Raw genomic sequence first — 23,610 nt, forward strand, 5'->3', positions numbered from 1 at the left:
AACTCCCAGAAGTCCTCTAAGAATACTTCATGTAAACCGCCTGAAACCCTACTATGATAGGGCAGACTTAACCCTACTCATGGCCACTGATGAGGGGCAGGAGGAAGAGAGTGACCCTCTCCCTGACCTCTTCTCCAACACTGCAGCTGATTGCTCAGTGGAAGGAGTTGTCCTTGCAGATTGCCTTACAGAAGAGCAAAAAGAGGACTGCAGGAACCAAGGTCAATTTTCTGAGCTGTTTTCTCTGACCCCTGGTGAGACCATTTGGTGTGAACACACCATAGGTACTGGAGACAGTTTACCTGTTAAACGTATGATTTATAGACAGCCTGACCATGTCAGGGACTGCATTAAATCAGAAGTTCAGAAGATGTTGGACTTAGGAGTGATTGAGCACTCAGATAGTCGCTGGGCCAGCCCAGTGTTGCTAGTACCAAAGCCACATTCTCAAACTGGGAGAAGGAAGATGAGGTTTTGTGTTGATTATAGAGGGCTCAATACAGTCACCAAGACAGATGCTCACCCTGTACCCAGGGCAGATGAACTGATAGATACACTGGCATCTGCCAAGTAGCTGAGCACTTTTGACTTGGCTGCAGGATATTGGCAGATCAAGCTATCAGACGATGCAGAACCTAAAACTGCATTCTCTACCATTGGAAGACATTACCAATTTACAGTTATACCCTTTGGTTTGAAGAATGCACCCGACCCTTTCCAAAGGCTGGTGAATACAGTCCTCAAAGATTTGGAAGCTTTCAATGCAGCATATCTAGATGATATTTCTGTATTCAGCTCCACCTGGGATGACCACCTGGTCCACCTGTGGAAAGTTGTGGAGGCCCTGCAAAAGGCAGGTCTCACTATCAAGGCTTAAAAATGCCAGATAGGGCAGGGAAATGTGGTTTATCTAGGACACCTAGTTGGTGGGGAACAGATTGAACCACTGCAGGGGAAGATCCATACTATTTTAGCCTGGTCTCCCCCTACTACTCAGACACAGAACAGAGCCTTTCTTGGTCTTACTGGGTACTACAGGAGGTTCATTAAGAATTATGGCTCTATTGTTGACCCTCTTAATGACCTCACTTCTAAGAAAATACCCAAGAAGGTATTATGGACAGCCAGCTGTCAAAAATCTTTTGAGGAGCTTAAGCAGGCTGTGTGTAATGCACCTGTCCTGAAAAGCCCAAACTATCCTAAAAAGTTTATTGCCCAGACAGGTAGGGGTTGGGCAGTGTTATCACAACTAAACCCCTAGAGAAAAGCATTGGTCAGCCGTAGAGAGGGAGGCCATTGCTCTGGTATGGGCCCTGAAGAAGCTAAGACCCTACTTGGTTGGGACTCACTTCATAGTTCAGACAGACCACAAACCTCTCAGACAATAATTGTTCTTGTCCAACATCAAATTAATAAATATTATCATAATCCTTCAAATCATAGTGCTTATGCCATTTTACTGCATAGGTGACTAATACTACTGCATGATTAAAAATGAATGGACATATGTCACACAGCGGAAATAAACTTGGTAAAGATGTGTTCGGTGGCATGTGTAGCTGCAGATACACATGCTGTGCATAGTCCGCCGTCTGGTGTTGGGTCGGAGTGTTACAACTTGTTTTTCTTCGAAGAAGTCTTTTCGAGTCACGAGACCGAGGGACTCCTCCCACTTCGGTTCCATTGCGCATGGGCGTCGACTCCATCTTAGATTGTTTTTGTTCCACCATCGGGTTCGGACGTGTTCCTTTTCGCTCCGTGCTTCGGGTTGGAAAGTTCATCAGAATCAACGGAAAATTCGTCGGTATTGTTTCGTTCGGTATCGGGATAGTTAGGGCAAATCGACACCGAGCCTTAAAGAGCTCCGGTAACCCTTCGGGGTATTTCCGATCCCCCTGGTCGGCCCGACCGCGTGCAACATCGACACTGATGGAACGGACCCCGTTCCGATTCTGTCCTAAATGCCACAGTAAATATCCTTATACAGACCAACATTTGGTCTGTAACTTGTGCCTGTCCCCCGAGCACAAGGAAGAGTCGTGTGAGGCCTGTTGCGCGTTTCGGTCGAGAAAAACGCTCAGGGACCGAAGAGCCAGGAGGTTGCAGATGGCTTCCACGCCGACAGGACAACAAGGGTTCGAGGAGGAGGAAGAAGAAGAAACTTTCTCAATCCGCGATTCAGATTCCGAAGAATTCGACGTCGACGAGCAACCAACCGTGAGTAAGACGTCGAAAGAAAGATCACACGAGAAAACAGACAAAGCCCAGGGGACGCCACTGCCAACAGGCCATGGCATAACCCATAAAGTAGGTGACCGTCCATCGGCACCGAAAAAGGGCGTGCTGGTGCCGAAGTCGTCCGACTCAGGTCGAGACACAGGCACGCAACACTCTCGAGACCGAGAGAGTGGTGCAGAAAAGGCTCGACACCGAGATAGCGGCACCGAAGCTACTCGACACAGAGACAGCAGCACCGAAGCTGCTCGGCACAGAGATAGCGGCACCGAAGATGGTCGGAACCGAGAGGCCAAGACACCGAAAAAGAGAAAGATCTCGTCGGAGCCGAAAACAACTAAAGACACGGTTTCGGTGCCAAAACACCCGGCAACCGAACCAAAAACCAGTTCCTACTCAGAGGAACAATCACTGTCCTCCCAACTAAAAAGACACAGATTTGAGGAGGAATTACAAACTACAGAGGTAGATCACACGCAAAAGCGGATCTTTATCCAAAGGGGTACAGGGAAAATCAGCACTCTTCCCCCAATCAGAAGGAAAAGGAAACTTGACTTCCAGCAACAAGACAAGCCACCACAAGCAAAGGTGGTAAAGAGGGTAACTCCACCACCCTCTCCACCACAGTCAACTCATGTATCACCGGCACAGACTCCACCACAATCACCAGCTCATACCACCATGAGCCAGGATGATCAGGCAGCATGGGACCTCTATGATGCTCCAGTATCGGAGAATAGTCCAGAGTCGTACCCAACTAAACCCTCACCACCTGAGGACAGTACAGCATATGCACAGGTGGTAGCTAGGGCAGCCGAATTTCATAATGTATCTCTACATTCGGAGCCTATTGAGGATGACTTCCTCTTTAACACCCTGTCCTCCACCCACAGCCATTATCAAAGCCTTCCCATGCTCCCGGGAATGCTACGGCACGCTAAACAGATTTTCAAGGAGCCTGTTAAAAGCAGAGCAATAACTCCAAGGGTGGAGAAAAAATACAAGGCACCGCCCACAGACCCTGCTTTTATTACATCACAACTGACACCAGATTCAGTAGTCGTAGGAGCAGCTCGTAAAAGAGCCAACTCGCAAACATCAGGCGACGCACCACCTCCGGACAAGGAGAGCCGCAAGTTTGATGCAGCTGGGAAAAGGGTTGCAGCACAAGCTGCAAATCAGTGGCGCATCGCCAACTCGCAAGCACTCCTAGCGCGATACGACAGGGCCCATTGGGACGAGATGCAGCATCTCATCGAGCACCTCCCCAAAGAATTCCAGAAATGAGCGAAACAAGTGGTTGAAGAGGGGCAAAATATCTCCAACAACCAAATACGTTCTTCTATGGATGCAGCAGATACAGCTGCAAGAACAATAAATACTGCTGTGACAATAAGGAGGCACGCATGGCTGCGCACATCTGGCTTCAAACCTGAGATACAACAGGCAGTGCTCAATATGCCGTTCAATGAACAGCAATTGTTTGGCCCAGAAGTGGACACTGCAATTGAAAAATTAAAGAAGGACACTGACACAGCCAAAGCCATGGGCGCACTCTATTCCCCGCAGGGCAGAGGCACATTTGGCACATTTCGCAAAACAACTTTCAGAGGAGGGTTTCGAGGTCAAGCCACAGAAGCCAGCACCTCACAAACAAGACCACCTACCTACCAGGGACAATATCAAAGGGGTGGCTTTCGAGGCCAATACAGAGGGGGCCAATTCCCAAGAAACCGGGGAAAGTTTCAGGGTCCCAAAACCCCTCAAAATAAACAGTGACTCACAGGTCACACAACCCCTTCACACAACACCAGTGGGGGGAAGACGAAGCCAGTTCCACAAATCATGGGAGGAAATAACAACAGACACTTGGGTCTTAGCAATTATCCAACATGGTTATTGCATAGAATTTCTCCAACTCCCTCCAAACGTCCCACCGAAAACACACAATATGTCAAAACAGCATATAGACCTTCTAGGACTAGAAGTTCAAGCATTACTGCAAAAAGACGCAATAGAATTAGTACCAAAAACACAAAAGAACACAGGGGTTTACTCACTGTACTTTCTAATACCGAAAAAGGACAAAAGTCTGAGACCAATATTAGATCTCAGAACACTAAACACCTACATCAAATCAGACCACTTTCACATGGTCACGTTACAAGACGTAATACCACTACTGAAACAGCAAGACTACATGACAACGTTAGATCTAAAAGACGCGTATTTCCATATACCGATACATCCCTCGCACAGGAAATACCTAAGGTTTGTATTCAAAGGAATACATTACCAATTCAAAGTGTTGCCATTCGGAATAACAACAGCACCAAGAGTCTTTACAAAATGTCTAGCAGTAGTAGCTGCACATATCAGGAGGCAGCAAATACACGTGTTCCCGTACCTAGACGATTGGTTAATCAAAACCAACTCGCTAACAAAGTGTTCACACCACACAGATTATGTTATACAAACCCTTTACAAACTGGGTTTCTCCATCAACTATGCAAAGTCACACCTTTTGCCGTGTCAAACACAGCAATACTTAGGAGCGACAATCAACACAACAAAAGGGATAGCCACTCCAAGTCCACAAAGGGTTCAAAATTTTCACAAGGTGATACAAGCTATGTATCCAACACAAAAGATACACGCAAAGATGGTATTAAAACTCCTAGGCATGATGTCCTCATGCATAGCCATTGTCCCAAACGCAAGATTGCACATGCGGCCCTTACAACAGTGCCTAGCATCACAATGGTCACATGCACAGGGTCAACTTCTAGATCTGGTGTTGATAGACCGCCAAACATACATCTCGCTTCTATGGTGGAACAGTACAAATTTAAACAAAGGGCGGCCTTTCCAAGACCCAGTGCCACAATACGTGATAACAACAGATGCTTCCATGACAGGGTGGGGAGCACACCTCAATCAACACAGCATCCAAGGACAATGGGACGTACATCAAAGAAAGTTTCATATAAATCACCTAGAATTGTTAGCAGTATTTCTAGCGTTGAAAGCATTCCAACCAATGATAACCCACAAATACATTCTTGTTAAAACAGACAACATGACGACAATGTATTATTTAAACAAACAGGGGGGAACACACTCGACACAGTTGTGTCTCCTAACACAAAAAATATGGCATTGGGCAATTCACAACCACATTCGCCTAATAGCACAGTTTATTCCAGGGATCCAGAACCAGCTAGCAGACAATCTCTCTCGGGATCATCAACAGGTCCACGAATGGGAAATTCACCCCCAAATCCTGAACACTTACTTCCAAATTTGGGGAACACCTCAAATAGATCTATTTGCAACAAAAGAAAATGCAAAATGCCAAAACTTCGCATCCAGGTACCCACACCGGCAATCTCAAGGCAATGCTCTATGGATTAATTGGTCAGGGATATTTGCGTACACTTTTCCCCCTCTCCTTCCATATCTAGTAAACAGATTGAGTCAAAACAAACTCAAACTCATACTAATAGCACCAACATGGGCAAGACAACCTTGGTATACCACACTACTAGACCTGTCAGTAGTACCTCATGTCAAACTACCCAACAGGCCAGATCTGTTAACACAACACAAACAACAGATCAGGCATCCAAACCCAGCATCGCTGAATCTAGCAATTTGGCTCCTGAAATCCTAGAATTTGGACACTTGAACCTCACACAAGAGTGTATGGAGGTCATAAAACAAGCTAGAAGACCATCCACTAGACACTGCTATGCAAGTAAATGGAAAAGATTTGTTTGTTACTGCCATAATAATCAAGTCCAACCATTGCATGCATCTCCAAAAGATGTAGTAGGATATTTACTACATTTACAAAAATCAAATCTAGCTTTCTCTTCCATAAAAATACATCTCGCAGCAATATCTGCTTACCTGCAGATTACTCATTCAACTTCCCTATTTAGAATACCTGTCATTAAAGCGTTTATGGAGGGCCTAAAGAGAATTATACCACCAAGGACACCACCTGTTCCTTCATGGAACTTCAACATTGTCTTGACAAGGCTCATGGGTCCACCTTTCGAACCCATGCATTCTTGTGAAATGCAATACTTAACGTTGAAAGTTGCATTTCTCATTGCCATCACATCTCTAAGAAGAGTAAGTGAAATACAGGCGTTTACCATACAAGAACCATTTATTCAAATACACAAAAATAAGGTCGTTCTAAGAACAAATCCAAAATTCTTACCAAAGGTTATCTCACCGTTCCACTTAAACCAAACAGTGGAATTACCAGTGTTCTTCCCACAGCCAGATTCAATAGCTGAAAGAGCACTACATACATTAGACATCAAGAGAGCGCTAATGTACTACATTGACAGGACAAAAGAAATTAGGAAGACAAAACAACTATTTATTGCCTTCCAAAAACCTCATACAGGAAATCCAATTTCAAAACAAGGTATCGCCAGATGGATAGTAAAGTGCATCCAAACCTGCTATCTTAAAGCAAAGAGAGAACTGCCTATTACACCAAAGGCACACTCAACCAGAAAGAAAGGTGCTACTATGGCCTTTCTAGGAAATATTCCAATGACTGAAATATGTAAGGCAGCAACATGGTCTACGCCTCATACATTTACTAAACACTACTGTGTAGATGTGTTATCTGCACAACAGGCCACAGTAGGTCAAGCCGTACTAAGAACTTTATTTCAAACTACTTCCACTCCTACAGGCTGAACCACCGCTTTTGGGGAGATAACTGCTTACTAGTCTATGCACAGCATGTGTATCTGCAGCTACACATGCCACCGAACGGAAAATGTCACTTACCCAGTGTACATCTGTTCGTGGCATTAGTCGCTGCAGATTCACATGCGCCCACCCTCCTCCCCGGGAGCCTGTAGCCGTTTAGAAGTAGATCTTGAACATTTGTACATTTGTAAATATATTACATTAAACCTTCATTTTGTACATACGTATTTATTCCATTGCATGGGCACTATTATTAGCATACACAACTCCTACCTCACCCTCTGCGGGGAAAACAATCTAAGATGGAGTCGACGCCCATGCGCAATGGAACCGAAGTGGGAGGAGTCCCTCGGTCTCGTGACTCGAAAAGACTTCTTCGAAGAAAAACAACTTGTAACACTCCGACCCAACACCAGACGGCGGACTATGCACAGCATGTGAATCTGCAGCGACTAATGCCACGAACAGATGTACACTGGGTAAGTGACATTTTCCTTATTAGGGAAGGTTGCTGTGCAATTCACCCATCCAGGTATAATGTATAAATGCGATGAAAAAGGCTCCATCATTTTAGTTACCCTCCTAGAAAGCTAATCAAGGCCTAGTGGCCATAATATATGTATTCAAATTTAATTTCTCCTCTAAGTAAGTAAAATGAGCGAACCGCATTAAACAAAACAAAAATCAGAACAATACAAAACTAGCAAGGCTAAATAGCCAATGATATTAATTTCGTTGAAAACCAATTTGTGCTCCACTTGGAGGAAAGTCAGACACATAAATTGTAAAAAGAAAATTTCCATGTGAAAAATGCACTGAATGAAAAAGCACCCTTAACCTATTTTATAATCAAACGTGAACAAATTGTTCCTGCCTACCCTGGGACTTTCTGTTCATGTAGCATAATAGATGTGAATATCGCAGCACACCGCAGCTAAAATAGACAAATTATGTGCTTCCATTATTGTTAAAAATGTGTCTTTATTTTTGTAAACTGTCTGTTTTGCCATCAAGAGAAAATGTAATGTATCCATTATTTATGGTGAAATTCAGAGCACATTTTTAAGCGTGGAAATTATTCATCTCGGGTGCCAACATGTTGTGGGATTGATATGTTTACATCTGATTTTGAATCAAATTAAATTATGAAAGAGTTCATAAAAAGTACGATACGTGCCAACCATTAACGTGATTGCTACTTTTTGTGAAATATATTTACTTAAAAATTGCAATAGTCTGGTGAGAATTGATAAAATTACTTCAGTTCGGGACTCAGCACAATCTAACATGGCAAAGAAAACAACATGATTCATGGATTTCCACTGGAGGAAATGAGAATGTGGATGATGCTGTATAAACTAAAGCTCAATCACTTGGAAGTAGTGAGCCCTCCTCACACAGCTATTTGAACTTAACCGCATCGAAAGCCCAAAAACCTTTTTATGCATGTAAGCCTATTTTTTCAAATCGGTCAATTAATTAACTGAGTGAGTAAATAACACCAGAGCCATATTAGTAGAAGGCATGTTCCCCCTTCTGTTGAAATTTCTCATAATAGATGTTTATTGTTACACAACTCGTTGATGCTCACTTTAACGTCACTAGAAGGAGACAAGGCCATGCTGTTAAACGCAGATCACTGCAGTGGATGAATTAGCCCACTGAGCCAGTACACTAGGAGATGGCTGTGACACGGGCCGCAGTGGGAATCCCAGAGTCAGAGTACCCTGAAAGTGTGTTCACCCCCTTAAACGTAATCATTTGTGTGAAAGCACAACTTTGTTTAAGACCCATTCCCATCTTAGGACTGATCAGATATTTTCACCTGGAAAGGTCATTAGTAAATTCCTTTTCACAGTGAGAGCGGCCGATGTTTCCATGTAGCACCATCATTGAATGACACAGTAATAATAAAATATAGAAAATATCATTTCATGATGGCTGCATAGCACTGTTGCCATTGCATGAGTGGCAGGCAAGCTTTGGCAAAGCCAATACAAGCGAGCTTTAGGGAAGCATTAGCAAAGCTAGTTGAACAAGACAGACCAATGGCTTTGCTAATGCCTATTTTAGATATGTGTCAAACTTATTTGACTTGAGGACCCAACACTTTAAGGTGTTTCCTTTGTTTCTTGAGCATGATCTTACTAAGTACTAGCAATTACAGAAGACAGCAGAACTCTGTGTAGCAAGGGAAGGGGTGCTGTTCTTCACAGGACTCCAGTGTAATATTGTATTTATGTATGATACGTGTTGTGTGTGCCATACCCTTTGAATCTAAGTAGATGATGCACTGGCATAACCTGTAGTACCTGTGCTACATTTTCTCATGAGCCAAAATGATAGTGAAGAAAGCAACGCAGTAGTCAAGCTGCGTCCATAACTTCGCTACATGTGGTGATCAGAGTGGAAAAGTCTGCTAAGGATGCAGAACAAGCAGAAACAGTTACTTCCTTAATTGTCCATGGTCAAGAGGCATGAATGCATTCTTCAGTACTCTGGGATTTAATAAATGGCGGCACGCATGGGCAGTGTAGAAACGTGAGGGCATTTTTCACTGAGTTTCGTTTTGTAAGTTATTTAATTAATGACAGCGATTGAAAATGCAATAACTAATATTTAATACTGTATATCTCATTATGTCAATTTTTTATTTGAACAGGTTCTCGTTTCAAGAAAATTGTATATCCTTTAGGGCTTACCACGTTAGGGGTATCTGTGTGTTACCCAGCTCAGACAATAATCTTTGCAAAGGTAGGTTATTTTTACATTTAATTATCTTTTTTTAAAACTATGACGTTATGTTCTATTTTGGTGTATTTCACACTGTTAATTATGTCAAGTGCATGCAGTTTTACCGCATCGTGTTTCCACCTGGTAAGAATCATACACTGGCCATGTGTTTATATTTCAGGATCCTGAAGAGTAAGAGCTATGTATACAGATGTCCTATTATCTTGATTTGATTTATCATGGGGCCTGATTACGAGTTAAGGTGTTACTTATCGCACATGATTAATAACAATACCACCAGGTACATTATTTATTGTGTGTGACACATAACACCATTTACGAGTTAATGGGCAATAACGTGGATTTTGGTGTTTAACACAGCAAAATCCGCATGGAGCAGTGAAAACTGTACAATTTCCCTGCTGAAATTTGTAACGACTGTTGAGGTATTTAATGCATCCAGTAATTATCTGATGCGTTAAATAAAGCCAAACTCGTGATTCTGATCTGTGCGTAAACAGTGGCTTACGCACAGGTCTTAATTAACCGACCCACTCATAATCAGGCCGATAGTCTTGTAAATAGTGTTAAAAGCTCTGATCCGCTGAGGGACGATTAAGAAATGAAATACGTAGCTCTGCTGAGGGACGTAGGGCTGCCGAGGGATAATTACAAATTAAATAAGTTGATTTTAACATGTTTTGCATTATTAGTTTTAATTATTTGGCTACATCTTCCTATTTGTATGATCTAAAGTTATAGGTCGACCATTTGTTGCTTTGAATTATTATTCTTTAACGCCCACTATCTGTGGACGCCTATGAATTACATAATACATTTGAAAGAAATGTACTGAAAAAGCAATCAAGCAAAGTAATTTATGTATGAATCTGGCCCAGTGCAATTCGGTAATTGCGATTTTTAAGAAATCGCAATTACCGAATCGTAAAGGGCCATGTATCACATTTGCGATTCGGTAATTGTGATTTCTTAAAAATCGCAAATGCAATTACCGAATCACAAATTGCGATACTGGCCCCATTCGCAGCTATGGGCCTGTTGGCCCATAGCTGCAAATTTTTTGCATTTTCGCAAATTGCGATTTCTGAAACAGAAATCGCAATTAGGGAAAAGCAAAGGGCCAGGGTGCTGGGGGCCTAAAGCCCCCTCTCCTGCACCCCATTTTTTTTTTCCACATGTAAAGTACACACATGCCAAAAGGGCATGTGTGCTTTACATATCAAATTTAAAAATGCAGTTTTACTTCATTTTTTAATTTTGCACCAGTTTACCACCTGGTTGCAGGTCATGGTATTTTGCACTTGCAAAATACCATTCTGCGAAAAATCGCAATTTGTGATTTTTTGCAGAATTGCCTTGCGACCTGGATTTTGCGAATCGCAAATTGCGATTCGCAAAATCCAGGTTGCAACGCAGAAAATCGCAATTTTAGCGATTTTCTGTTTTTGGTCTGCGAATGCATTTGATGCATTGCAGACCCTGATTTTGCACTCGCAAACGGCCGATTTCGCTGTTTGCGAGTGCAAAATCAGATGATACATCTGGCCCTTAATCCCTTTCTTCTGAAATGACTGTTGAATATTACATAGTATTTGTACCGCTTCCACAGGACTAACAAAACGTATTCCTGACCCGGAAATATCTCATGCACATCTCTATTCGATAAAATAAACTAGATTTTTATCTTCACAGAGGATTCATTGTTCAAAAAAACTGATATACTTTTTTATGACTTGTCCCATAGACCTTTTTTGGACCAGCTCTTTGTTCCAAAGCACATTAAAGTTCCATGTAAAGTCCAAAACCATCTACTAGCCAGCTGCATCCTTCCCTGTCTCAAGCAATATTAGCCCCTATAGTTTCACGCTCTCTACGTACATTCACACAGTTTCCTGCTTGATAAAGGAGCCTTTGCACAAGTGCCCCCAGTACTGTGAAAACAATTTTCAGTTCCCATTAGTTGCATTCGCTTCAAGGGTCAAACAAACAACAAGGGCTTAATCGCATTCATGCAGCTATCAGATAAGAAATCTTGGACGTGGTCCTTTTCAGTGTGTCGTGATTTACCTTGTCATTTTTTGTTGGAGTTGCTCCAGCAATGCCCACAGGAGCATAAAGGGCTTCATTACAGGTAGCAAACGGCAAGAAGCGCAGTTAGCAGCGGTGAGCCCCCAATTACCAAAAGGTATGAGAAATGTCAAATTTGGGCTTCTTCTTTGTGGATCACGGACACCATGAGGTCCTGGAAGAAGATAGAGCTTAACCATATAAAGTGTCCACTTCAAGATGGTGGTCTCTACATTGGGAACAACATGGACTTACCAGACTAGTATGTGGCAGAGTCTCTTCTACTAAGGTCAGTTCTTGTTTTTGGCATATTAAAGGCAGCACTTAGAAAAGGTAGACAAGTCTCAGTGCATTTCACTTCTGAATTGGCGTCACGCTCAGCACCCTCTCACTATTTACTTTTGCCCCTGATTTTTCAAAACAGTTTTGGATCATCCTTGATTTTTCCATTTGCTGTTGTCTACCTCTTGCTGCTGTTCTTATTTTCTTTTAGTAGTGTGGATCAGCTTCTTTGTTCTATTAGTTTGCTTGGCTTTTTTCTCCTTCCTGATGTCAGCGGGAGTTTAATGCCTTGTTTATTATCATCAAGACAATCTACTTCATCAGCCAAGATCTACACAGATTGCCAAAGACTTTTCCATTTTAGGTTTTTCCTCAAAGCTGTGACCCTCTAAAGAAGATATCTGTCACTATTCATGTATATTAATTATTCTATGCATTGGGGCACCGTGGCTTCAGGGAGGGAAGGAGTCACCCTTTTCTCTTCATTGTTGATTCACACTCAACAGATCTATGTTGCATACTCTCCTTGATACCACTACAAGTTCCAGTAGACTAGTTCATCAAGACCTACACACACTCCAACAGTTCCAGTGTGAACCCTTTATTCAGGAGACAGCAAACACTAGCATTTTGCGGCTGAGAGGAGCCTTCTTCACAGCATGAGAGCAATTATCATGTATGGCATTACAACTGCATGCTGCTGCTACCATTCATCAAAATAGAAAACATACTGTCCTCCATGAATAATTATTATCTCATTTTAACATTGAACTACTACTGTCAATCCACATGTTCCAATATTTTCAAAGGTCAAAATTCTCATTTACGTGGTTAAAATTGCTTTTGCATCATTTATGTTTCTCTCTCATGGACAAGCTGGAAAAGCGTCAATAATTCTAATATCTCAAACAATTTCCATTACATCTCTATTATACTTGATTAGAAAAAGGTTAGAAAATTAATTTAATTAATGAGATAGTGCTAATTTTTTATCCTTCCACTCATATGTGATGAAGAACATCATTTGAAGTAGCAGTCATATTGTGAATCATCCTAGGTGGAAAACACAGCGCTCAGGCTTGTGGCTATTTCCAGTATATCACTCATGTGCGCTAACTCCCAATCCCTCCATTGAAACAAGTTCATCCAGTTTCTAAAACTACATCAGAGCCATATTAGACACTTATGCAGTCAGTTTTGAATGTGTTGCAAGCCACTCACTTGATCTCCAGGTGGTTCCGATGGGGCGACGATAATCCCTGAATCCCAATAAGAATTTACATGGTAGCAATGAAGGACGCACTGAAACCCTAGGAGTTTCCAAGGGGAAGGGGATATGGGATGAGAAAGAAATCCCAGGACTTCTGCATATTTGGATTTCTTTACTGCGGGTACTGCTGGGCTCAAGGATATCTGGATTCTGGTTCTGGATTCAGGATACTGGCAATCAGGATTATTCAGATACAAGGGTCTGGACACTGATTTCCCTGTAATGAAACCACACGTTAAAACAGAAAAAACTAAACAGAACTTTGGCATTAACTAACATCAAATCTTCATACCAATAATTCACGCTACAAACATTCCCCAGTGTGATTCAAGAATTATCCAGGAAGTATCATGAACTGTAATTATGATGTACAAGGATTTCACTGTGAGAAAATAACTGGATTAATCGCAACAAAACTACCTCAAGTTTTTCAGTAGTTCTAGGTTCATATGCAAATATACAGTGGCAATCAGAGTATAATCTTCAATTGTCCCAAAAGTCTGTAGAACACCAACATTGGATTCTGTCAGAGAAAACACAGATTGAAAACAAACTATGAGCACAAGATCCAGAAAGGCGCAGCTTTTACAAGTAATACAACTTTTCTCCAATATCTTTTCAGTCATAGGATTGATCCGAATATTATTGATGGCTTTAGATAAGTTTAATTAATCAGCGCTGATCAAGATCCCAAATTAAACAGAAAACTTTTTTTTAATCTTATTTGGGATGACTTGTGTCTTTTTGCCAGCGCAAGAAAGCGCGATGCGAGAGATGAATTGCAAGCTGCCCGCCTTTTACAGGTACTGTGGTAACTGCAAAGAAGATTGGAAATAATAGGTCAGAACTCAGGAAACGCATTGCTGTGAGGAGAAGCCTGTCGCTGTGGATGGCAATGCGAAGGAAAGTCTGCCTCAGCAAAGGGAAGGCTGCTGAAGACTGGAGACAGTTAAGCGTTACTTCAAAGTTAAACAAAGCTAAGCAGGATTTAGTCTGAAACGTCAGCTTTTATAGCCAGCCTGAACCAGGTGCATGGAAACACATGGGGAGAACAGAGGAACTCGTTAGTCATTATTGTAATCAAACATGTTTCTCAACTGTCTTTTTCCGTTAAGAGGATCAGTTAAAGAACCTGCAGTTGTCGACAGTTGATATGTGCTTCCTGGTTGCCCTTGGTGAGGCCGAGGTGGTTGTAGACAGTTGACATGTGCTTCCTGGAGTACCTGGGTGAGGCCCAGGTGTTCAGAAGTTATCTTGACAACAAGCATTGGCTTGGATCCTCTTTAAACATTGCCATTAAGTCAATAACCGAGTTAAGTTGCACAAGGTTTAAAAGGCATAATATGATTCAAACTGGTACTGTGATGAAAAGAAAATAACAACATCTCTGATATCACTCATAGGGGGTGGGGGAGGTCGCGGAATAAGGCATGACTAGTCCTGCTCACAGCTTGGACCATAACAGAATATGTCTCCTGCTACATGTTCGAGCCTGACTTGCCAAGTTAATTATGTGTTTCAACTCCAGTTAACAGTGTTCCAAGGTACTTTTTCAACACCCTCACCCATCAGCCCCTCAAACTCTTTCCCTCCAAAGCCCCCAACCATCCAGCCTCCATAAGGTTCTTTACCACATGATCAATTTCCAATAAATCAGAGTTCTGCCACCGGATATGTGTAATCCTCATTCATGATGGAAAGGACCAGGATTATTTTACTGCGTACATAGTACATCCTGCGTCCATTTCTCCTTCTCGAAACCCCCCACACACTACCACCAACACACCACACCCTACCGCATGTGGGACAAGATCCCCGCAGAACTCCTGAACGCCCAGCTCGCACAAAACGCCCCCCCAACACAAACGACCCCAACATTGCTGCCCATAACCTCACACAATGGATTACAAACTGTGCAGACTCGCTTGCCCCTCTTAGAAGAAACATCACCACCCGCAACATCAAGAACGCCCCTTGGTTCACCACTGAACTCCAAGCCTCCAAGCGTGAATGTCGCAAAACAGAAAAAGCTTGGCGCCAGGAACCCTCAATGACCAACTTCTCCACCCTCAAAATTACCGTTCGTAAACACCACCAACTCATAAGGACCACCAAAAGGGCTTACTACAAGGAACGCATAGACAGTAACTCAGATAACAGCAAGGAACTCTTTACCATCATCAAAGAGCTCACCAAACCCAAATCCTGCAACATTGACCCCACTCACATATAGAACCTCTGCAACTCCCTCTCAACCACTTCCACTTTAAAATCTTAGACACACACAGATTCACACCACCAGCACCCGCCACCTCCAACACCAACACGACCAACAACAACACATCCCCCCTCCTCAACCTACTACACACCTGGGCCCCCACCAGCGACGAAGAAACCGAAGTCACCATGAACTCCATCCACTCAGGCTCCCACTCTGTCCCCTGCCCCCACCGTATTTTCAACAAGGCCAGCCCAACCATCGCTCCCAAACTTCGCGCCGTAATCAACAGCTCCTTCGATCCCGCCACCTTCCCAGACTCCTGGAAGCACGCAGAAGTAACTGCACTCCCGAAAAAACCCAAAGCAAACTCTGATAACCTCATGAACTACCGCCCAATCTCTCTTCTCCCCTCCCCCGCCAAGGTCGCAGAGAAGTTAGTGTCTCACTTCCTAGATGAAAACAACGCACTCGACGCCTCCCAGCCTGGATTCCGCAAGAACCACAGCACTGAGACCACCCTCATCGCCTGCACTGACGACATCAGAACCAGAGTCGACAAAGGTGAGACCGTCGCACTCATCCTCCTGGACCTCTCCACAGCCTTCGACACTGTCTGCCACCAAATACTCTGTACACGCCTCTACAATGCAGGAATCCAACACAAGGCCCTGGACTGGCTCGCCTCCTTCCTTGCCAAAAGGACCCAGAGAGTCTGCCTTTCTCCCATCCAATCTCCAGCAACCAAGATCATCTGCAGAGTTTCCCTAAGGGTCCTCCCTCAGCCCCACCCTCTTCAACATTTACATGGCCCCGCTCGCCAACATCCTCCGCCCACACAGAATCACCATCATATCCTATGCAGACGACACCCAGCTCGTTATCTCCCTCACCAGGAACCCCACCACCGCCAAGACCAACCTCCACGCCGGACTCCTAGACACCGCCAAATGGATGACAGCAAGCCACCTCAAACTAAACTCCAACAAAACCGAAATCATCATCTTCGGCCCCAACAAACCAATATGGGATGACTCCTGGTGGCCCACCACACTAGGACCACCGCCAACACCCGCCACCCATGCACGCAACCTCGGCGTCATCTTAGATTCTTCTCTCTCCATGACCCAGCAAATCAACTCGATCACCTCGTCCTGCTTCAACACCCTCCTCATACTGCGAAAAACCTTCAAATGGCTACCCATAGAAACTAGAAGGACCGTCACCCATGCACTCAGCAGCAGGCTAGACTACGGAAACGCCCTCTACGCTGGCAGCACAGCCAAGCTTTAGCAGAAACTCGAGAGGATCCAAAACGCAGCTGCTCACCTCATCCTGAACCTCCCACGCCATGAACACATCTCGACCCACCTCAGATCCCTCCACTGGCTTCCTATCGACAAAAGGGTCATCTTCAAAGTCTTCATCCATGCACACCAATCCCTCCACAACAATGGACCAGCCTATCTCAACAAAAGAGTGAACTTCCACATTCCCACCCGCCACCTCCGCTCCGCCGCCCTCGCCATAGTTCCTCGCATCCAGTGCACTACCTCAGGAGGCAGGTCCTTCTCCTACCTCTCCCCCAAAACCTAGAACTCCCTCCCCACCAACCCCGCAAGACCCAGAACCTCCTGTCTTTCCGAAAACACCTCAAGACATGGCTTTTCGAACAGTAAAACAGCCCACCCCTCCACCCCCCAGCCCCTTGAGACCCCTATGGGTGAGTAGCACGCTTTATACATTTTTTTGATTGATTGATACATCCTACAACGTCACTCTGAAATGTAAATAGTGAAATCTTAGTAACAAGTTATTTTTGTGTTGATAATTCTCAGCCTTGCCTTAAATGGTTCTCTGTAACATGTTGAAACTGAATTTGGCAGCTTTACATTCAAACATTAAAATGAACCCCTCTTCTTTCAAACACTTTTTTCATGTTGTATCTATATGGCTTCTAACTAATGTGCAGCTCATAAGGTGTTCTCTTACATGCCATCAAGGGCTTTTGTCCCACTCCTATTATTAGGTTTCCATTAACTTTTCCAAAGCTAAGTGGAGAGCCAACTCTAATGCAATCCATTTGAAACCCTTCACAAAGGATAGGATAGATGTAAAACAGTGAGTCCATGCAGTGATAAAAAGTGATCATTTATTAAATTAAATGTTGAAAGAAAGATAACATATTTAAATTGGTTGTTGCCTCTTAATTTGGTTTATTAATAAAACTATATCTGGTAATCAGCCAACCTTTGCTTTAGAACTTTTTAAGTTAAATAGTTATCTACCAAAATGCAGAGTTCACAAGCCACTTATCTGAAATTTTTATAGCTACATTATGTGTGTAAAGAGGAAGGTCACCAACTAAATAGCTAGGATGCCAGTGGCCCTGGTGCAAGTCAGCAGAGTGGGCTTTGTATGCATGGATGAGCAGCTTAAACTTGTCATGCTTCCGGATGGGTAGCCAATGAAGTTCAGTGAGGTAGGGAGGGGGATATAGGCGCTTCTGGGGTTGTCTACAAAAAGTATGGCGGCTGTTTTTTGGATGGTCTGGAGCATGGGTACTCACAAATATTTTCCCAGGGGCCGCACTGTTTGGTCTTTGATGTGACCGAGGGCTGGGGGTAGGAGGGGGGGAGGGGTAGTGGTAAAGTGTGTATAGGGGAAGTGAAGCATATACATCTAGAGTCTGAATTGCCCAATATAAATCCAGAAACTTGGGTATAAATCCCGACTTCTTTACTTAACCATATTGTGTGATCCTAGGCAAATTTTTTATTTCTCTTTACCTCCTTTTTCCTTTTTCTTCATCACACATATAAGAACCTTGAAATGTGTTTTCAGGATGTATGCTGTATAAAACCTTCTGTGTCTGATTTAATAAACTATAATGTTGTTCATGGTTTATAGAAACCCAGCCCTCCCAAAAAGTTCACATAACAACTGACTTGCCTTTTAGTTCACAGTTCACATGTTTGTCAGGGTGTGTAGGATGGAAGGGGATGAAAGTTTCTAAATTCATTTTTGAAAACTATCACTTTAAAAAATACTTCTCAATGCACTGATATAATACAAACTAAGGTGAAATGGTTCTGCAGGTTATTTGAATGCACTGTTTGAAGTTAACACAGATCATACTTTCATATTTTTGCTGCATGATGTCTTTAATAATGAAGGTGTTTCTAAAGTTAAGAGTTCCAGAACACCCCAGGTACTCCTTTCTTTAACTTCAATTCGACTCCAAATAAATACTTGCCCATTTATTTAACAATTTTTAGTGCCAGTGCTGAGTCGAAAAAAAAGCAGCACAGTGCTGCTGTTGACCTGGGGGCCGCATGTAAATGTCCGGAGGGACGCATGCGACCCCCGGGCCGTACTTTGAGTATCACTGGTCTTGAGTCTTTGCATGAGTTGGTTGGAGATGCCGATGTTGAGTGCAGTGCTGTAGTCGAGTCTGCTGATGATGAGGGCTTGGGTGAGCGTGCGTCTTGTGCCCCTGGGTAGCCATTTGACAGTTCTGCAGAGGGTTTGTAGATGTCTCTGGAGGTGCTGTATCTGCTGGTTCTCAATCTTCTTTCAAGTTGTTTACAATAGCACTTGGAATCTGTTAGGTCTTCTGTGTACCAGCAACCTTGAGCATGAGTTCAGTATGTCTGGTCTTCTTCAAGGGTGCCAGGGTTTTGATGCAGTTAGAGATCCAGTTGTTGAAGATGGATAGGTTGTTCTGTAGGTCACCTGTAAGGGTAGGTTGATTGGATCTGAGCGTGTGGTCCAATTTGCATCTGTTATGTTGTTTCATTTGCGGCCGAGGATGATGGCTGGTTTTGGTTTGCGGAGTGTGTTGATGTAGAGGAGTATGATGGATTGGTCTGTCCATGTGAGGTGGCTGAAGTTGATCTTGTGGCTGACTGTGAAGATTGGGTAGTGTGTGGTTCCAGTGATGTGGGTCAGATCTTGTACTAGCGGAGCGAGTCTGGTATGTTGTTGAGGTTTTCTAGGAGGCCAGTGGTGCTGCTGGCCATAGGGTCATCGAGATGGGTGTTGAGGTTGATGAGCTGGAGGAAATCATTGGATATAATGGACTATGGCAGTTATGAAATCGGTAAAGAGGTTGCTGAAGGTGTTGAGGGGTTCAGGCAGGCGGTAAGCAAGGGTGACTGAGATGGTCGTAGAGTTGTTGAAATGCAGTTGAAAGTGCAAGTGTTCCATGAGCATAGTAGGTTCGTCCATTGAAATGGTGATGCGTCATCTTTTAGAGACTTCTAGTTGCAGATTCCGTACTTTTAGAATTTTCCCCAAGCGTCAGTCTGGATCCGTAGATTTTTCTAAAACAGTGCCCCTGCACTCCGTCAGGTGGCATCCGTTGGCTCTGCGTTCGTTGTCTGTGTCGTGCGTGATGGATATAACGTCGCAGGACCTATATAGGCACCACCCTTGTGAGCTGACATCAGTTCTTTTCTTTCCGCGCCAGCGCCGATCCGAAGACGAGCTACACCTCGGACACTTTTTGAATGGTCTTTTTCGACTGTGTACACTCCTTGTGCATCTGGGATGTCATCACGCAAGACCAGGTTTAAGCCCTGCGGATGCTGTCATCAGGCGATGGCCGTGACGGATCTGCACCTCATGTGCTTGTGTTGTTTGGAGTGCGACCACGACCCGAAGTCGTGCATCAAGTGTCAAGCCATAAATACGAAAGCTTTGAGGCAGCCGTCCCTAAAGCTCATTGTGGCCCAGCGCTCCACGTTGCTCCCTATCACGGTTGTGAGGAAGGTGTCGAGAATGGTCGCTGAGCCCCCATTCTTCATCGTCCCACTCCAAGACCGCAGAACGGTCAGGTAAGTCAAGGCACAAAAAGAAGTCAAAGAAGAACAAACTTTCTTCTCCTTCATCCCATCCGTTGGCCGACGTGACAAGGGAAAAGGATCATAGTCATTCCAGGCCTCTGTCCTCTGTGCCTGCATCTGGGTCTCCCCGAGTTTCTGGGAGCCGGAGCGACTCTTGCCCAACTCTGTGCACTTTATGAGGCATTTGCCTCATATTTGGGCATTCCGACTCTGCTGGAGTGCTTTTGGGCCCCGCAGTGTCGAAAGAAGCCCCCCTCGGGTTCCACACCAGCTGCTCCGTGTTCCAGTCCGGGGCCCACCCATGGATCCATTCCTGGATCCTAACCTGCGTCAGACGTACTATCCCGGCCTTCCTAGACAATGGCCCCAACGTCAACGTTCCTGATGCCACCCCTGCCCCCGGTTCGCGTGGACCCCATCCTCATTGTCGACTGACACTGAGCTGGATCGACATAGCGCAACACCGATTTCAACTTCAATAGGGACACTGCTCCCTAGGTCGGATCCTGACCCTTATTCTCTTGGGTTGGGGTACAGTGAGGATTGGAAGGGGTCTTTGGACCTTTTGGAATACCAGCTGGCGGACCCCATGGACTAGCGGACCTGGGTGAAGCCAGTGGTCTGGACACTTGTCCAGACACTGGCATGCTTTTTTCCCCTTCCATGGCTACAGAGCACAGAGCATCCTATTAACTGGTGTTGAGAAGAGAGACCGAAGTCCTGGGCCTCGATCTGCTTTCAGTAGCGGTCAGGGCTAACCTCCTGACAAAGGTGCTTCAGCCTGGGGCTTCCACTTCTGAACTACTTTTGCCCTTTAAGGAAGCCCTTACTGATATCCTGCTGGGGATCCCGTCCAAACCTAACACAGGGGCTCCTGTGAAGAGAACTATCGAGCGCTGCCATAGACCTGCTCCAAATGTCCCAGTGTTCCTAACGCAACACCCAAACTGTGAGAGCTTGGTTATCCAAGCCTCCACGTCCCCGGGTACATTCCCTTCTGCACCCCTGGATAGGTACTCCAAGAGGCTGAATCAGCTTGGAAGAAGATGTTTTCTTCTTCCAGCCTTGCATTGTGGTCTGTGAACACCGCTTGCCTTTTGGGCCGTTATATCTAAACTTTATGGGCGATAGTTGCTCAGGTGCTGCCACATGTCCCGGAGGAGGCCCGGGTCATTCTCTCCCAAGCTGTTGCTGACAGGAGAGAAGCAGCAAAGTTCACAATACGGTGTGTGCTGGATAAGACCTACTCACTAGGCAGATCGGCTACATCGACAGTGGCCTTGAGCCTGGTTGAGAATGTCTGACTATTCGGGGATGTCCAATCCACCCATATGGACATGCTCTTTGATGGCACCTGTCTCTTTGGAAACAAAGCAGACTCGGCATTTGAGTGCTTTAAGGAATCCCAGCTATGCCCAGGTCCCTAGGCTTTGCAGATGCTCCTCGCCCTCCTCAGTCTGCTTTTCAGCCCTTTCATGGCTGTAGAAGGGGTGCCTAACAACATATGTTCTCCTCCAGCCACTGTGCCCTGCATCCTGCCCTGCCTCTGCGTGGCCGACGACATGGGATTCAATGTCCTCGTGAGTCAGGGAGCCAGCGGTTTATCCAGTCCACCGCCTCCCCCCCAGCAGCCTCCAATTCTTCCTAGTCTGATGCTTCCCCACCAGAGACGAGCCGGAGGCAAGACTTACCATCATCTACCCCTCTAGCAGTCCATCACGTCAGACAGGTGGGTTTTGCAAATAGTCCAAAGGGGCTTCTCCCTCCCCTTTGAGATTAGTCCTCCCTCCATGCCACCATCCTATGATCGGATGACGGAGGCTCACCTGGCACTTCTCCACGAGGAGGTTGCAGCTCTTTTGGCCAAGGGAGCCATAGAAAGGTCCCTGTTCTAGAAGTAGGTTGTGGCTGTTACTCCCACTACTTTTTAGTGCCCAAAAAGAACAAGGGCCTCTCTGCCCTATCCTAGACCTTCGGTCCCTCAGTCTCTTCCTCAGGAAGGAGAAGTTCAAAATGCTCACTCTGGCCCAGGTTCTATGTGCCGTGAACCCAGGAGACTGGATGGTAGCTTTGGACTTGCAGGACACCTATTTCCATATTCTCGAGCTGCCTGCCCACAGACGGTACTTGCGGTTCATGGAAGGTCACAAGTATTTTCAGTTCACCATGCTCCCCTTTGGTCTTACTAGCACCGCCTGGGTATTCACCAAGGTGATGGCAGTGGTCGCAGCTCATCTGCGCATGTCAAGTGTTACAGTCTTCCTCTACGACTGGCTGTTGAAGGCGAACTCGCCCCAGGCTGTCGTCTCCCACCTCCAGACTACTACGGACCTCCTGCATTCACTGGGGTTCACTATAAATATGCCAAAGTAGCAGTTGACTCCCTCCCAGATGCTCCCTTTTATCAGAGCTGTTCTGGATACAGTGCAGTTTTGAGCGTATTCTCCCAAGCAGTTAGTCCAGCATATTCAAGCTGTGATACTGATGTTTCTACCTCTATTTTGGATTTCAGTGAGAATGCTGCTGGGCCTCGTGGCCTTCTGCATCCTACTGGCAATACATGCCAGATGACATATGCAGGCCCTGCAGTGGGACCTGAAGTTCCAGTGGGTGCAGTGTCAGGGGACTCTCTCTGGCATGGTCCAGATTTTGGAGGGAATTGCGCATGATCTTCATTGGTGACTTTTGAACTGCGATTGGGTCAGAGGTAGATCCCTTTCCCTTCCCCAACCAGATCTGACAGTAGTGGCAGATGTCACTCCTGGGATTGGGCGTCCACATGGAAGAGGCAGAGATGCCTGGCCTCTGGCAGAGTCCGGCCTCCACATCAATCTTTGGGAGCTCAGGGCAATCAGACCGTCATTGAAAGCATTCCTTCCCTCTCTCAAACGGAAAGTAGTGCAGGTGTTCAAGAACAACACCACCGTCATGTGATACTGTAACAAGCAGGGCCGGGTGGGGCCCTGAACCCTTTTTCAGGAGTCTCTTTGCCTTTGGACATGGCAGGATCATCAGGGCATTTCCCTGGCGGTCTCTCTGAATGCCAGAGCGGACAAACTCAGTCAACCATGCTTGGTCGATGACGAATGATGTCTCCATTTGGAGGAAGCACACTGTCTCTTTCAGCAGTGGGGAGAGCCTTGCTTAGAGCTGTTCACTTCCGCAGGGAACGCACAATATCGGCAGTTTTGTGCATT

At 45.0% G+C, this 23,610-nt stretch overlaps 1 protein-coding gene across 1 annotated transcript in view; it reads left to right on the forward strand.

The window, feature by feature from the left end:
• The window catches only part of APOOL (apolipoprotein O like), a 274,241-nt gene that overhangs the window by 151,444 nt on the left and 99,187 nt on the right, over nucleotides 1–23,610 (forward strand). The window contains exon 6 of the mRNA XM_069212627.1: nucleotides 9,638–9,729. Within this exon, the coding sequence (XP_069068728.1) occupies nucleotides 9,638–9,729 (92 nt within the window). The remainder of the gene's footprint in view (nucleotides 1–9,637; nucleotides 9,730–23,610) is intronic.

Source organism: Pleurodeles waltl, chromosome 2_1 (assembly GCF_031143425.1).
Source record: "Pleurodeles waltl isolate 20211129_DDA chromosome 2_1, aPleWal1.hap1.20221129, whole genome shotgun sequence".
Classification (NCBI taxonomy): Eukaryota; Metazoa; Chordata; class Amphibia; order Caudata; family Salamandridae; genus Pleurodeles; species Pleurodeles waltl.